The sequence below is a fragment of the Haemaphysalis longicornis genome, unplaced genomic scaffold, assembly GCF_048455015.1.
Source record: "Haemaphysalis longicornis isolate Haplotype H1 unplaced genomic scaffold, Haemaphysalis longicornis Haplotype H1 scaffold_2, whole genome shotgun sequence".
Classification (NCBI taxonomy): Eukaryota; Metazoa; Arthropoda; class Arachnida; order Ixodida; family Ixodidae; genus Haemaphysalis; species Haemaphysalis longicornis.
This window is the reverse complement of record NW_027526295.1, coordinates 164,608,937-164,624,286: the sequence shown is the minus strand read 5'-3', so window position 1 is coordinate 164,624,286 and position 15,350 is coordinate 164,608,937. Positions and strand designations below refer to the sequence as shown.

At 43.3% G+C, this 15,350-nt stretch overlaps 1 protein-coding gene across 14 annotated transcripts in view; it reads right to left on the bottom strand.

Annotated features, from left to right (window-relative positions):
- LOC144169428 (tensin-3-like) overlaps nt 1-15,350 on the bottom strand; it is a 292,831-nt gene that overhangs the window by 5,358 nt on the left and 272,123 nt on the right. For all 14 annotated transcript variants that reach the window (XM_077698569.1, XM_077698567.1, XM_077698574.1 and 11 more), the window contains 9 exons: nt 14,942-15,012; nt 12,987-13,137; nt 12,826-12,868; nt 10,642-10,787; nt 8,463-8,549; nt 5,577-5,702; nt 3,735-3,827; nt 3,111-3,188; nt 735-833 (listed from right to left, as the gene is read on the bottom strand). In XM_077698569.1, the coding sequence (XP_077554695.1) occupies nt 735-833; nt 3,111-3,188; nt 3,735-3,827; nt 5,577-5,702; nt 8,463-8,549; nt 10,642-10,787; nt 12,826-12,868; nt 12,987-13,137; nt 14,942-15,012 (894 nt within the window). The remainder of the gene's footprint in view (nt 1-734; nt 834-3,110; nt 3,189-3,734; nt 3,828-5,576; nt 5,703-8,462; nt 8,550-10,641; nt 10,788-12,825; nt 12,869-12,986; nt 13,138-14,941; nt 15,013-15,350) is intronic.

Genomic DNA, 15,350 nt, shown 5'->3' with positions numbered 1-15,350 from the left:
ACCCATAAAAGCAAAAAAACGTGACACAAAAATTCCGTGTCAGTACAGTATTGAAAACTCTACTTTTTATTTCATGTTTTAAAGCTAAAAAAAAAAAATGACGGAAGCTCATACTAACGTGTAAGAGTTGACGGTAGCGAAGCTGTACGCAACCTTCACAAACATCATGACGGCTTAAGTCCACGACTGCAGCCGATTTGCTCCTTCTTCGCTGCGGCAACGACCTTCACTCCATTATTGTTGCTTTAAGTGTGAGCTTCCTTCATTTTTTTGGAAGTGACAATCATTGGACATCACCTTGGAGGGGAGTACACTAAGTCGTTGTTTCAAGTCACTCTTGAACAAACAAAAGAATGACAAAAAAATGCAGAGGTTAGGACTTGTTGATTCCATTTGGCTTGTAGTCACGTAGAACCTTGTCCGTGGCACTACTATGCATACCTGTTCCTGATGCCACATCAAAATTACGCGATATTGGAGGTGAGAAAAAATAAAATAAAAAACTGTTTCACATTCACATTCAGCTGGTTTCATCTTATTTCTCACCTCGTGCAAATAGTGCTGTGTGAAATGTCACAACTAGAGAGTGCTAGAACAAACAATGTTCAATTTGCAATTTTGTTATTATTTTGTAATTAACTTGTTCTGTTATTCTACATGCGATATGCAAAAAAAAAAAAAGACTTTCCGGAAGGTAGTAAAAAAAAAATTTTTCGGAGGAACCAAGTGCTCACCAGCTCCCTGCTGCATGAGACTAGAAGCCGTGGCTGCAGTGGTTGGTGCCGTGGTGCTGTCCACAACATCGCCAGTCCAGAAGGGCTCACCTCCAATTTCTGCACGACAAAAGTTCGAACCACAGTGTCAATCTCTAAGCTCGTTGTTTGTTATCAGCTTGGGCAGCAAAAGGAAGCAACTAACTCCTTCAATGAACTATTACAGTTTGGCTGTCAAGACATCGCTCATCGTGGTTGTTACGGTGTGACCAAAAAGTCACCATGCCAATTCTCTCATCGAGGTTACACCCTCTCACATCTCATTGAAGTGCTTCCTGAGCAAGCGCACATTACTGTGGCAGCAGGTGTAAAAATAACGCAACCCTTTTGAACGGTGGTGCCATACGCTCTCTCTTTTTGCCCGAGAATGCACACTCGCCGCAGCAGTAGCAGGTGCTTGCTCCCATGACCCTCCATTCAACTGTGCTGCACATTTTTTCTTGTCTTAACAAAAGGGACGATTGAAGACAACACCCAAGCAAGAAGAGGCGTAAGGGGAGTGCTGATTTATTTGCCGTCATAAAAACTAGCGACAAATCGGCTAGAACAGACTAATGGTTTATGCCATGGAGAACCAGCATTACCATGCAGATCCAGTGGCACACGTGTGATTGTAAAGTTTCATCTCGATGCAGGCCATAAAATCACACGGTCACAAAACCCCGACTCGTTGTCGGTCATAATATCACACAACAGCGAAATCATAACTAATTGTCAATCATAAAATTATACCCCCATCATATCCATGACGTCGTTTTGCGTAGCGGCACATAATTGCTTTACAATTTTTTTTATTACAAGTGCCGTTCCACTGATTTCAAGCAGATTCTAGGGTGAATCGTTTCAAATTTGTGATTCAGAAAGCCGTCGCCACACTTGGGCGGACAGGCATGCCATAGTGGGGGCAATAGATGAGATTCTATCACCTGAACACGAATGTAAGGTCGTGTACAACTCCAGTTTTGAGTTTCGTTGTCTACCACTGTCCAGTTCATTCCAAGAAAAATGCATTAACCCTTTCACTGTCGGGCATTTCTGGCAGTGACACACCCCCAGTGTCGGCTTCGTTTCAGGAATCCCAGGGAACAAGCATAGCAATTTATTTGATTATGACTGCGTCCGGAACATGACATATCAAAAGGAAACAGTGTGGGTGAGAAATCGCCTTTGTTCCACATATTTTCGGTTTGTCATGCACGCTTCCGGGACGACGGCCCCATCGCTTTATTATCAGAATCTGATGCTGGGGAACTCAACCATTCCTTGGATGAGAAGCGCTCCTGTCCGCAGTTGAGGGGCCCGTGCGGTCAGCCATCCTAAAGTAACTACGCGCACGGAGGGAGCAGTTTCAGCAGCCCGCACAACGCACAGAAATGGAGCTTTGTGAGATCAAGGAGGCAAATAGAAATTGAAAGTGAACACAACGTGGATATAACAGCCTCGTTTTCTGCTGACAGCGGCAAATGAGGACACAGTGAGCGAGCTAAAGCCGTGATCGAGTCATGCTTTGTCTATTGGAGAGGCAATGGCGTGCCCACCTAACTTGGCGCGCCGTAGCAGACACATAAACAGGAGAAAAAAACTTCCAACCTGCATTAGATGGCAGAACAACCTCGTAATCGCATGCGCACTACATGGTCACTCAACCCAAGAGCACGAGGAGCGACCATGCCCCACAGCGACGAAGGGTGGCTGTGGTCGCTCCGTACTTCTCAATATATTGTAGCATGGATACCATGACAACCCCCTTCGTGGGCATGTACAAGAATCCTGCGCCTGTGCCTCTTTCTAGAGTGAGTCAGCCATCCTCACTGAGACCCACCATCCAAACACCCTTGCTGCCTGGCCTTTACTATGGTAAGCAAAGGGCCATGCCTAATAAATAGGTCCGTCGCTACCCTATCTACATATCTACACTGTCTACAGCTGTCGGACGCAACAATACGCACCAACATAGTGCGGGGTGAAAAATACACGCTTCTAGAAAGCTTCAACAGATGGCGTAAACAGTACCGGCATGTTTCGGCGTGGATTTTTGAATGCTGAATGGACAACGTACCAATACGTCAGTGACACTGTGGAGAGGAAACGCAAAAATGTGCGGGTACATCAGCGACAGTGAAAGTGTTGAGAGCAGCCATTCTGAAAAGCCATATTAAGTACAACCCTCAGCATGCTTGAGTCTACTAAGGAAAGTAACTGACAACTCGCAGCAGCTTTCGACTTTGTGTATAGTACTATGCCTGGGCACAATGCTAGGATGAGCACCTAGTGATGATTTCCCAAATAAAGCATTGCATAGGTAAAAGCGATGAGACATTGGTTGGAGGCACTTACCAGATTCTGGCAGCAGCAGTCGGCAAGGAAGAGCCAGTGGCGTGATGGAGTGCTGATAGACCAGGGCAGACAGACTCCCTACAGAAGACACACATATATATTTGTACATATGGTAATGGACCGCATTTTTGGAGGTGAGTGAATATTGAGATTAAAAGATCCCGGGCCACCTCCACTAACATGAAACCTGGGAGGGGCGAAGCGTGCAGTGTGTATTCAAGGACTGTTCTCTCTTTTACCACAGCCATGCCAGCACGCAGTGGCGAAAGTTTACGCAATTTGAGTCCACAAAAAATGCAATTGAGCACTTTTCGGACATGTTAGCCTCAAATGGGCACACAAAATGCCAACCGGACTTGCAGCGAATTTCGTTAGCGGGATGGCTGTCCAAAAACATTTTGTTGCTGCGAGATATGAAATACATGGGCTTTCGTGAACGTTCGCTGGGGATCCGAAAACATTTTGTTGCAATGAGAATTTCGTACTCGTGGGAGGTGTTTGACAGTATGTTCACTACAGGCGGATGACTTCTCCCGTAAAATTGTCATCGCTGCCAGGCCGCATTAGCTGAGGTCAAAGTAATGAGATGCGACACTGAGTTGAGAAAGCAAGAGAAACCCTTACCAAAGACAGGCTCATTGGCACAGCCCTTGAGTCGAACTCCCTTGGCGGTGGGTTCAATAAGGAAGTGCCGCACCAGTTCGCTCGACGGGTCCCCTTTAGGTGAAAACATGCGTAGACACACATGTGCATCAGTGAGAATTGCACGCGAAAAAAATGCAACTCTATTTCAAATACTGTTAAGACCGCTGATATCTGCTTTGCTCTTGGTGTTTGTAAGGTACCAACCCTGTGCAATTATCCGTTGTGGAAAGCTATAGACCGTAAGTATTATTAAACAAATATGTTGAGGCTAACTTACGAGCACTATGAGTGCCAAGTATTTCGGGAGCTTCTGTTTCTGTATGCTCAGTTTTTCACACTTGGTTTCCAGTACATGTGAGCTGGGTTTCCTCCTGTGAGCTGGCTAAAAAAACTGCACCCCCAAATCGACACAGCTTGTCAAGAATAGATGGTGTCACCCTTCCAGTAATTCTTTCCAACCAGAGTAAACTTTGGAGCGGTAGGGAGCAAGCGCACAATGCAGCACAAGTGTGCCATTTCGTGACACTTGTTATATCACACAGAGTGAATGACTTGCCATTATTTTTGCAGCTGTGGAGCTATGAGAAAAAGCCAACCCAAAGTGTGCATATATACCTCGAGGTGAAGTTAGAAAAAATATACACACTTTGCGGCAAAGTGAACTTCTGGGTTGGCATTATGTGTCGTTTTTTCATATTTAAAAAATAAATAATCCTTGAACACTAAAACTGTGCTGCAGAACCATTAGAGAATATGTACAATTCAAGAAGTGCACGGAGCATTCACCCTGTAATTCATAGGAATACCGTATTTATTCGAATCTAAGCCGATAGTTTTTTTGAAATACTGATATATCAAACTGTTGTGGTGTAGAGGTGTTGTGGTGTAGAGGAGTTGTGGTGTAGAGGTGTTGTGGTGTAGAGGATGGCGTCGGCATGGGCATGACGGAGGTGGACGTGTCGTCACAACCATCGCTGTAGTATTGAAATATACTGTCTGAGACTCCATAGTGCAAGGCTTATCGCGGGCACACTTCAAAGCCAGTCGGGGCTGGCTACAGAAATTCATGAAGCACTTCGGCTTTAGCCTCCGTTGTCGAACCTCAATCGTCCAGAAGTTGCCCGGTGATTTTCAAGAGAAACTGATTGAGTTCCAGCACCGCGTCTTCATGTTCAATAAACGTGTTTTCTTTTTGTGAACGCTGACCTCGCCTTTTTGTTCGGCCTACATTCGAGGTAAGTTTTTTTTTTTTTTTTTTTTTCCCCGCGCCATCGGACTTTCGGGGGTCGGCTTAGAATCGGGGCCGGCCTACATTCGAATAAATACGGTAAATACCAGACAAGAATGTATTTGCGAAGTTCCACAGCAATACAATTTAAGACATAACACATCTATTTACAGCTAGAGCAAGCTCTTATATAGAAATTTTTACTTGCACATACATGCAGCACGAAACTGCCTAACACTGAAACTTGCAATTCTTTTTTAGTAGACATTTTTTGGCAGCCTTTTACCTAGACGTAATCATAAGGAACGGACTTACGGTAGGGATGTTTTGAAAGTTAAAGCATGGGTGCCTTGAGTAATATGTAGACAATAAAATTACAGTTGAACCTCGATATAACGAACCTCGATTTTACGAAATTCTCGATTTAACGAAATTTGCGGCCCCAAGTACGACTTCGTTATATCGAGGTTTAACTGTAATGTATTTTAAACATAAAGTCGCTTTGACTTTACTTAGTGTACCCGGTGTATGTGACAAGGTTTCAGGACAAAAATAAGGAGAACAAAATCAGATTATCATGAAAAGCTGCTCACCTGACCGGTTCTGGACGTTGGGAGGAGGGCTGGCCACCTTAAGTGCCAGGCCAAATGCGCCCGGAAATGAGTTGCTGTCTCTGACGATAAAAGTGCCCGGAGGCTTTGTCTTCAACACGTGGATGGCTGGAAAACCGCATTTCACCACTCAAATTTCGCCCATCAGGTCTTTCTTTCAATGCCTTTTTGTGACACTGAGTGTACAATATCAAAACAAACCGGCCTGCAAGTGAAACACACAGTGATTCCACTAAAAGTGGCAGACAGGCCACACACACTGCAGTAAAACCTCGTCACAAGAGACAGTCAGTTATAAGAGACATTGTAATGAAGTTTGTTTGGTCAGTTTTTCTATGTTCGCCATGTTAGCAACATTGTATATAAGAGACCCTGGTTACTAGATACACATTTCCTGGGTTCCTAGGGTCTCTCTTAAAACAATGTTTTACTGTATTCAGTTAGAGAGCACTTTCCCTCCTCTCAATTTTGACAGTGTTGAAAGAGTACACATATGACCATCTAAGCTTGGCTGTGCCCTACCGAGTCTAGGCTATTGAAACATGAATGTCTTTCTTCAAAACTGTACGGTTCAGCTGATTAAATAAAGTTTTTTTTTTTTTTTTTTAAGCGAAAGCTTTCTGAGTGGGACCAATGTTGTCCTGTCAGAAAACTAATGCATTTCCCCATAGACCGGTTGGTTGACCGAAAAGCTCTAAGAAGATCTCTGGACACACGGCACGTGCGTGAAACCTGGCTTTTATTGAGTCAAAACGGTTACTTGAAAACCATAAAAAAGGAACCGTTCTAGACAAGACAATACACACAACGATCACGAAGAAGGCGAAAAATTAGCAGTGGCTTAGCTCGGCTCGGCTATGCCAGGGTATACGTAGCGTGAGCTAAGGTTCAGCACCCGTACTCCAATTGGATTGGATTTCAATCCAACACAATCCAGTTTAATCCAATCCAAATCAAATGCAATCCAATCCAAGCCAATCCGATCCGATCTGATCCAAACTAATCCAATGCTTCTTGTGCTTGCGCAGAACGGCCCTTCACGGCACACGCGAAACCGCTCAACCTCGGCCAGTGTAGCTTACGCTACAAAAATAGTATACAGTTGAACACGGATATATCGAACACGGATATATCGAATTATTGTCTATATCGAACAGTGCAAACATCCCCTTGAAAATCCCATGCAAAAGTATAGGGCTGTTGTGCGCGTGTATCGAACTCCTGATCACGGGCAAATTTGATATATCGAATTCCGCGCCGAAGGTGCCCCTGAAAGTTTGCTTCCTCTGAAGGGGTGGAGTTGATGATAATGTTGACTCATCGCAGGAGCTGCCTGGCTTGGGAAGACAGAGGCGGCGTCCGCGGCATTATGTCGCTTCGATGGCCTTCAACAGCTGTTTTCACGCTAGCACGAGGGGCAGCTCCAAGATAGTTAGAACGCGGATAGTGGTTGGGGCGAAAGGACATAAAGGAGCAAAAGAAATTGACCGGAGGCACTCTTTTTTTGTGATTGAGCTGTTTGATGGCTCGTGCAGGGGCACCGATGCGGACAAAACAAACTTACGTGCGTATGTTTGTTTTGTCCAAGGCATTCATTTCGGAGCAACGAAGGCGGGAATTGGTCGGGCGCAGGCTGCTGAAAAGATGTTGGTTGAAAAGGCGTTCGTAATTCCTCGCAGTAGTTTAGATGGCGGTGCACGCATCAACGTTGACGTAAAGGCGAATGCAGCACAACCCGCCCCGGCTATTCCGGAGCGTGTCGGGTTCAAAGCGACTTCGTTACACGCCTCCAGATAGGGGAGGTGTTCGGTTCGGATACTGAAGATAACGGCACTCAGTGCCTGACAACGTTCCCAACCGCCTACTGCAGACGAGGTTCCGTCAGCGCTATTCGCCTCTGTTGTGGCACAGTGTACAGCATTGATTTTCTCATTTGTGCGTGTTTGTAATCTTGAAGACAATTTGGCAACCTTTACGACGCCGAAGAAAAAACAAGCGAAGCTGAGACATTTCAATGATAAATAAAGTGCGGTGGTCATCATGCTGCGGTTCGGAGTTTCCGTGATTTGAGGGTTAAAAGGGTAAACTACCGTTTTCCACGACTTGAGAAAACTCTCAGTGATGTGCGGATTTATCAGATAATCTTCAGATAGGCATATTTTATATATCGAAATATCGATATATCGAATTTTTTCGCGATCCCCTTGGAGTTCGATATATCCGTGTTTGACTGTATTGCTATCTCATAAACCCCGTATCAGTATACATTTATATCGTTTTTAGATGCATTTACTTAGTGCATGAAAAATCGTCACATGGGTTCACTCTTCGTTTAGGATTTGGGTCTTTGAGGGTTTGACAATCGATTGGACCCACTTTCGTTGGATTGGATGAAGCTTTCTCACTTTGCTCAACTTTCTTTTGGGAAGGGATGGTAATGTTTTTTAATGAATAGCTTCAATTCGATAAAATGTTAAAAAACGTTCAATGTAAACGTATAGTCAGACGTTGATGTAAGGTCCATCGGAGCAAAAGCTCGGTATAAGCACACTGACACCAATCTAATGCTCAGCCCGTTTGCGTATTTACCTCTATTTATGACAACCTGTCTACTTACGTAGCTCTATGTATCTACTTATTTAGCTCTACATAAATAGTTATTTCCATAAAATGCACAATTTCAGAGAACAGCGCACAACATGTCATGCCTCCAAGAGGGCCCAAAAAGCATGCATAATTATCTCAAAAGCTGAAAAATCATTGCAAATACTCTTGGCAAACAAAAGGCCAGAAATTTTAAATTAGCCCCAATGTCCATAAAATTCCCTCAAATACCGAGCAAGTGTCAACAGGAACGACCACGCCTACCTTCTTCCCTGCTGATGTTGGGCTTGTACCAATACTTGGAGGTGTCCTTCACGAACACAGGGTGGTGATGGATCACTTCAGGTGAGTCTGCATGTAAAAAAACAGGACAGTGTGTTGTTTTAATAACACGATCCACTACTATGGCTAGAAATAATGACCAGCTCAGTGCTCAAGTTCAAATTAAGGAACCCTAAGAGAACACTTGTAGCCAGCTACATATGCCAATAAGTCAGCAAACAATAATCCTATCAGCGTTTTTTATTATTATTATTATCATTTCAGAGCTTGCGATTGTAGTGTGAGCTTGTACTGGAACGTTGAAAATTCAGTTGTGCCAGGTTCAACTAGACTGGAACTTTACATGGTGCAGCAATGCTGAGCTTTATTTTGGATTGCCCAAAATTATTTAAGCAAATTCGTTTGCACTATTACCCCTTTTTAAACATTCTGCATTGCTTTCGTCAATTCTGACAACTTCATGGTACTTGCACGTGAAGATCGGCAAGCTGGATTTGTGTGAGCTGTGGGTGGAACAAGTGTGGGCTGGCTTAATAATTGTTATTACATTAACCATTAGTGATTACATTAACCATTACATTACATTACATGATTACATTAACCATTACATTAATCTCAAGCTTAATCATGATTATATTAACCATAACTCAGGCTGCCGTTGACGAAGGCACAAGAATTCCTGCATGTATGCTGTAAATCCGGGATGTACCACCACTCCGATCAGACACATATAGTATTGCCCATTCAGTTGTCTTGCATGAGAAGCACTGCGATGAGGTTGTATATATCTGGCAAGATACCAATCCATGCCTACACTTCCATTCTGTGCCAACACAAGGAAATTTCAACTGGTAACAAAAGGTTAGAGTTGTGAACCAAAGTTTCTAGAAAGAACTGATTTTGGATTGAATTGGAAAGCGTTTATTGAGCATAAATGTGGTGGCCTTCTTAGTCCAGGAAGAGCACGATTTTTTCCCACCTACTGGGACTACACATTAAAATGTGGAGCTTCATTATGGAATCCAGATATACACTGATGGTGGTCACTTTCGCCTTCAATTCTAAATAACCACGCAGTATAGGATATGCCAAAAACGCTTCCCAATCTGTTTAAATTCTGGCACTTTATAAACAGACAGGTACAGATATTTGTTTGACCCTCAGTTTTCTGCTGTTGTAAACAGAGTCCTGTTATTTCTAGTCCCACAACTAGCCTTCCCACAACAACATATGCGGCACCACTGTAAAGCAACACAGCAAGAAAGAATCCATTTGGGTGAGTGAGAAGCCAGCAGCGTTATGCAGCAATCCACAACCATAACCAGCAGAGGTGCTTGATGCTGTTCACGCTAAGGGACAGAGGCCTATGCTGCCCAGTATGAAACATCATCAGCATGCACAAATTCTATTACATCAAAAATCAGGGTGTGCTGATAAATGCCTATTATTCAATGACAGCCACAAAATACGTCTTTCAGTCCCCAGGCTGTCAATACAGTTTTTTAGACTTCGTGGCCACCAATCAACTTAGACCATGAAGCATGCATAAAAAATGCTATGAGCAACTATAAAGCAGGCCCACCAGGGATGCTGTACTGCAGTCAGAATCCAAGCCAAATGAACACGACCACAAAGTAAGGCTGCGTTCCAATTCGCGGAGAGCTTGGTAGACAGCCTACGAAGCAGTCTAACTAGACGTCTAAAGGAATAAAATTGGAACGGCGCCGCGGTCCCAAACGCAACACCAGTGCAGATGACAGCCTCGTAGCAGATATGTTGAGATATGCAAGCCGCAAGTTTCGTAATCAATATTACCGTTGTTATTACAAATATTACGTGATTTAAAAATTAAACAAATTCATCTTCACCCGTCATAAATTATGCTAAATGTTTCAATAAAAGAAAAGTGCTTTTGTTCAAACATTAATATGCAAAAAGGTGGCGCTGGCGTCACTTATTAGTTTAGACAGGAAGGTAGCCTGCATTGTTGCTGACTTTGATGCCGTCTTCTCGAAGCAGTCTTCGTTGACTGCATGGCGGGCTGTCCGTGAAGACGGCAACAAAGCCGTCTAAAGGGGAAATTGGAACGCACCCTAAAATTTTGTGGTCTTTTAACTTCGCAGGATTCCATGCACTGCAGTCTAAGGTTATGTGTACTTGCCTGCCAAGGAAAGCATGCTGGACCTCCGCGACTGGCCAAAGTAGACGGTCGGCGAACTCTGGCCATTGGGGCTGGTCGGAAGCACTGATGACGGCGGCAGGCTTTGCTGCAAGGCACTCAGGGTGGCCGGCGAAGGGCTCCTCCGTCTGAAAGGTGCAAGGCCACAGACAGCTTTACAGAAAGGTTACACACTGTTAAGCCCCGGTGGTGCGCTGCATTTTCTCAAAAAGCACTGTACTGAGGAGTCTAAACACCCAGGTAGCACAAGATTACGTTACTGTGTTTTCACTAATATCACCCACAGCAATAACCGAAGAATCTTAAAAGCAGCAAACTTTGGGGGACAAAAAATATGCAAGTTTTGGCATGCAGTGCACTTACAATGCACACATTGCTGAAATGCTTGTGCCTTCACAACTTTCATTGCACCTTCTCTTCTCTGTTCTAGCCAGCACACAACCAAAGGCATAACCTGGCATTTCACTGCCTTATCCCAGACATAAATTACTTTTTTCACAAGTGCTCTAGCCGTCAAAAGTCAGGTGCCGCTGTGAGGAAGCCATAGTGTCGGATATTATTAAACAAAAAATGCTGTGCAATACAGAAGTGAGATGGGAGCTTTCTACAAGTAATCAGCGTGGCAGATATGATGAGAAGTTGATGCACCCATTGCAGGTTGAGAATAGGGGAGCAAGGAAAGATTAACGACTATTAGTGCAATCATTATATGAGCAATAACTGCAATGCTATTAAACAATACTACTTCTTTGCAAAAGTTTAAATTTTACTGAAGATGGCCTATATTGCGTGAAGAATATGAATTTATTCCCCCTTTTTACCTTTTCCCCGCAGAGGCACCACAAGTAGTACAAATTGTACGTAGGGCGTTACAAATGCAATAAAAAATTTCATCGAAGATGACAAATAGAGCATGAGAGCATCTAAAAGAAGGATCTGTAAAAGGGTGTATGAAATTCCCACAAATTTACAGCGTAAAAATGTATGCAGTGCAAAAATGCACACAGTTTAAAGTATACATGGCATAAACAAATATGCACTCTACAAAATGTACACAAAGACACAAAATTTGTCAACTGTAATGGTACAGTAATAGAAACATGCAGTTTGCACCCAGCTTTATAGTCATAGCCATAATGCTACCATGGCTAGCAAACTCAGAAAACAATGCTTGTTTTAAATGTGCTAACCCAGCATAATTACCTCTGCCACAGATGAGCAGTGGAGAAACACCGTCGTCGAAGCACCGGCCTCATTGCAAAAAACTCTCCTCGAAAAGAGGCACTGAAGTTACGCAGCCGACTAGGTGGCGTAGCCAGGCAAAAGAGAAAAAGCGAGGCAGCAAGCTCCCGCAGCATGCAAGATGTGGCAGGGAGGCAGACAGCAAACCAGAAACACAGTATGCAAAGCATTAGCGGACACGTAGAGGAGGAGAACTTTCAGGAGAGCAGCACACGAAGCAGAGGCAGGTACTGAGGACGTACAGGCAGCCTGAGGAAGGCAGACTTGAAAAAGGTAACATAATTGGGCTTCAATGTCGCATACCTTGCAGTGCACATGAAATGCATTCAGAAAGCAGCTGCAGAAGCTGGTCTAAATACAATGATGCCCTGCCATAATTAACACTGTTATTGAGAGCTGTAGTGGACAAAAACTTGACATAAACAATCCAGTTAACATTGAACAGGTGCTGAAGTAAGGGTGGATTGTCCGAAAACTGTGCTTAGGCTGAGAGTAAAAAAGCTGCATATCAGAGTGCTGCATATCACTAGTTCTTTTGAATGCATCTCCACTGCATCAGAAAATTTAACAACAGCACCTCTTGTTTAAAGACAGAAAGAGTATTTTTAACGAATGAAAAAACATGCCCCTCATAAGCTTAGTCACGGTGGCAGGATATGTCATGTGTGTTCCTTTGACAGCCCCTTGTAGGGGGTCACGCAGTACTGTGGCTCTTTCCTGGGTTAAACTTTTCCGCAAGAACAGCTAGAAGAGCGCACGAATTCGAGTCACACCTGCAAATTTCTACGTACATGCAGTTCAAAGCTATTCAAAGCAAGTCAAAGCTTCCCTCTGCAACAAGGATATGGACATTCACTGGCCACAAACAAAACAAGCTGTCACCCAGCAACGCACTCGAGGTAAGGACAACGACACTCCACTCACCGTGAAAGGGTTGGACTCTTTGGGGGCAATCCTCCAGACGAATCTGCACGGCATGAACAAAAATGTGGTACCACTTTAGTCGAAGATACACACATTCGCAGGCAATTTTGTGAAGAACACCTCCGTTTACAGCCAGGTTTATTGCTGACAGTCACACTTACCCTGGTTCATGTATGGTGTTCGCGGCGGCACAGGAAACGCTGGCGTAGCCGGCCGATCCGTCGCACTCGAAGGACTGGCCGACGGACTGTCGTCCGTTCCCCTCATGGGCCAGGGAGACGAGCCTTCCAGGGAACTGTCATCCTGGGCATACTGCATGCACGAGTACACTTCTGTAGCCAGGACTGTTCAATGCCTTTACAAATTCTGTTAATAGCCATAAAAGTGCTCTAATGGTTCTAAGTAGAGGTGTGCAAATATCGAATTGAATACAGCTTATAACTGGCTTTGAACTGAATAAAATTTTCAAATATGATTGTGTTTGCTTTAATTTGTAGGCCCTCTAAATGCATTTATGGTAAAAAAAAAAGATACTCTGGATGGTCTCGACTTTGCAAACTTTCATGTTCATATGCTAGTTCATTATAAGAAGAAGGGTGCAAAAACTTAAATGGTTAAGGTGATGCCAAGGCAGCGGAAAAAAATTTGTCAACCGTTCTCATGAAGAAGTGGGAGTTCACTCAAAATGTTTTAGATACAGGAAGCATCTTCGGCCAGTTGCCATCCATCCACTCACTGAGGGAGGGACTGCTGATGGGATCAGGTACCTCATTTAAAAAGCAGCCAGCAGGCAGCAACTTTTTGTTGCTCACCTGCTGCACTATTGGCAAGAAATCCCTGTTTGTTTTTTTATATTGCATGTAAGCAGTGTTCTACTTCAGCTAACATACCTCATAGTTAAATACACTTGCACACACTTGCATACACTTGCACACAGGGTTCAGATTTGTTCATTTTTTTTAGTGCTGCTGCTGTGTTTGAGAAGGTCAACCATGAAACTCATGCCGTGCAGTGAAGTTTGGAAAAAATGTCAGCGTCGTGCAGCAAGCCATCTCTAATTTTTATGTGAGGAGAACATTAAAAAAAAAACGTAAGTACTTGAAATGATAGTAATGTGCTGTGGATTGAACAGAACAGCAAATAGTACTATCTGAAAAGATTTCAAAGTCCTGGACATTGAAGAGTCTCTAGTTAAGTTTTCTTCCTTATAATCAGAGTATGGTTATAGATTCCAAGCAAAAAAATGCCAAACATGTAATTCTCTCATTAAGCTAAAAAATTTTTCAACCCTTCTCAATAACTGTCTGACCCTTGTGATGTACACACCAAATGCCACATTGCTATTTCAATATTAAGCATACCAAGACGTGTTCGAACTGGGGACACGATCGTGCTACACAAACTAATAGTGACCCCAAAAACAGCCTGCGCACACTAGTTGTATTTGGTCCTTTTCAGATAACATAAAGAGAAACACCTAAAAATGAACATTAAGGTATTCAAGAATGTTTGTTGCCACAACTGGCGAGCAGCTGGCGCAAGTTAACCCTGGGTGAATTGGCAGTCATTATCTTTTGAGTCCGCCACATGCCTTCAGCTAGCAGCTGTAGCAATTTTACATCACATACAAACTTCTGAGTTGTAGAACAAACAATCAGTTGTGCACATGAAAATCGTTATTTATTTAACTTGCAGCCCACAATAGTTACTGCATACAGCGTTCCTGTGCGTACAATGGTCCATCCTTGTTCTCAGCTTCCTCCCCCAGAGGAAGTGTAGACGCACTTATTTTTATGGGGTGCAGAGATTTAATGAGAAAGTGTGGCCACGCTTTCCCTTCTACAATTTATGGGCAGGATTAAAAAATTCTGCTTACAAGTCGCACTGTCATGCAAGTAGTCACACTGCCAGTTTTCAGAAGAAAGGTCGCAATTGAGTGGATTGATTACATTGATTGGGTACATACATTGAATACTTTGAAATTTACAGTGCACCCGCAAATTTAAGGCAGTTCAGTGGCAGTGAAAAGGCTCTGCTTTTTGGCATTTGGCAGCTTCTTTCAAAGTTTTGAAATATATTGTTGAAACATAAGTCCATCCGGATGCAATTTTGTTACCTTGTTTGGAGTTGACTGGGCAATCGGTGCCATTTCTCTCAGCTGCAGTGGTTCCTCTGATTTGTAGGGCACTGCAGAAACAGGAATAAATTCAGTTCAGATTTGATATTAGATGCCAGAAGTAAGAATCAGAAGTCCAACATTATATGCAGCAGTGCATGCAGTGCATATTGTACTTTCTTTTTGCATTGTTGTTAAACATGCTTGTATGTTTGTCATCAAAAGTTGTCACAGCATTAATATGCAAGCAGGTTTTGGTCAGGCAGCACTCAACAACAACAAAAAAAATCTTGCCATGCTGTTAGTATTCAACAAACACTATACATATAATACTTCTAACATAAAGCACACATTTGTAATGTTACTTACATGCATGTATCATTGCTGCGCTTAAAACTACTATTGCCAT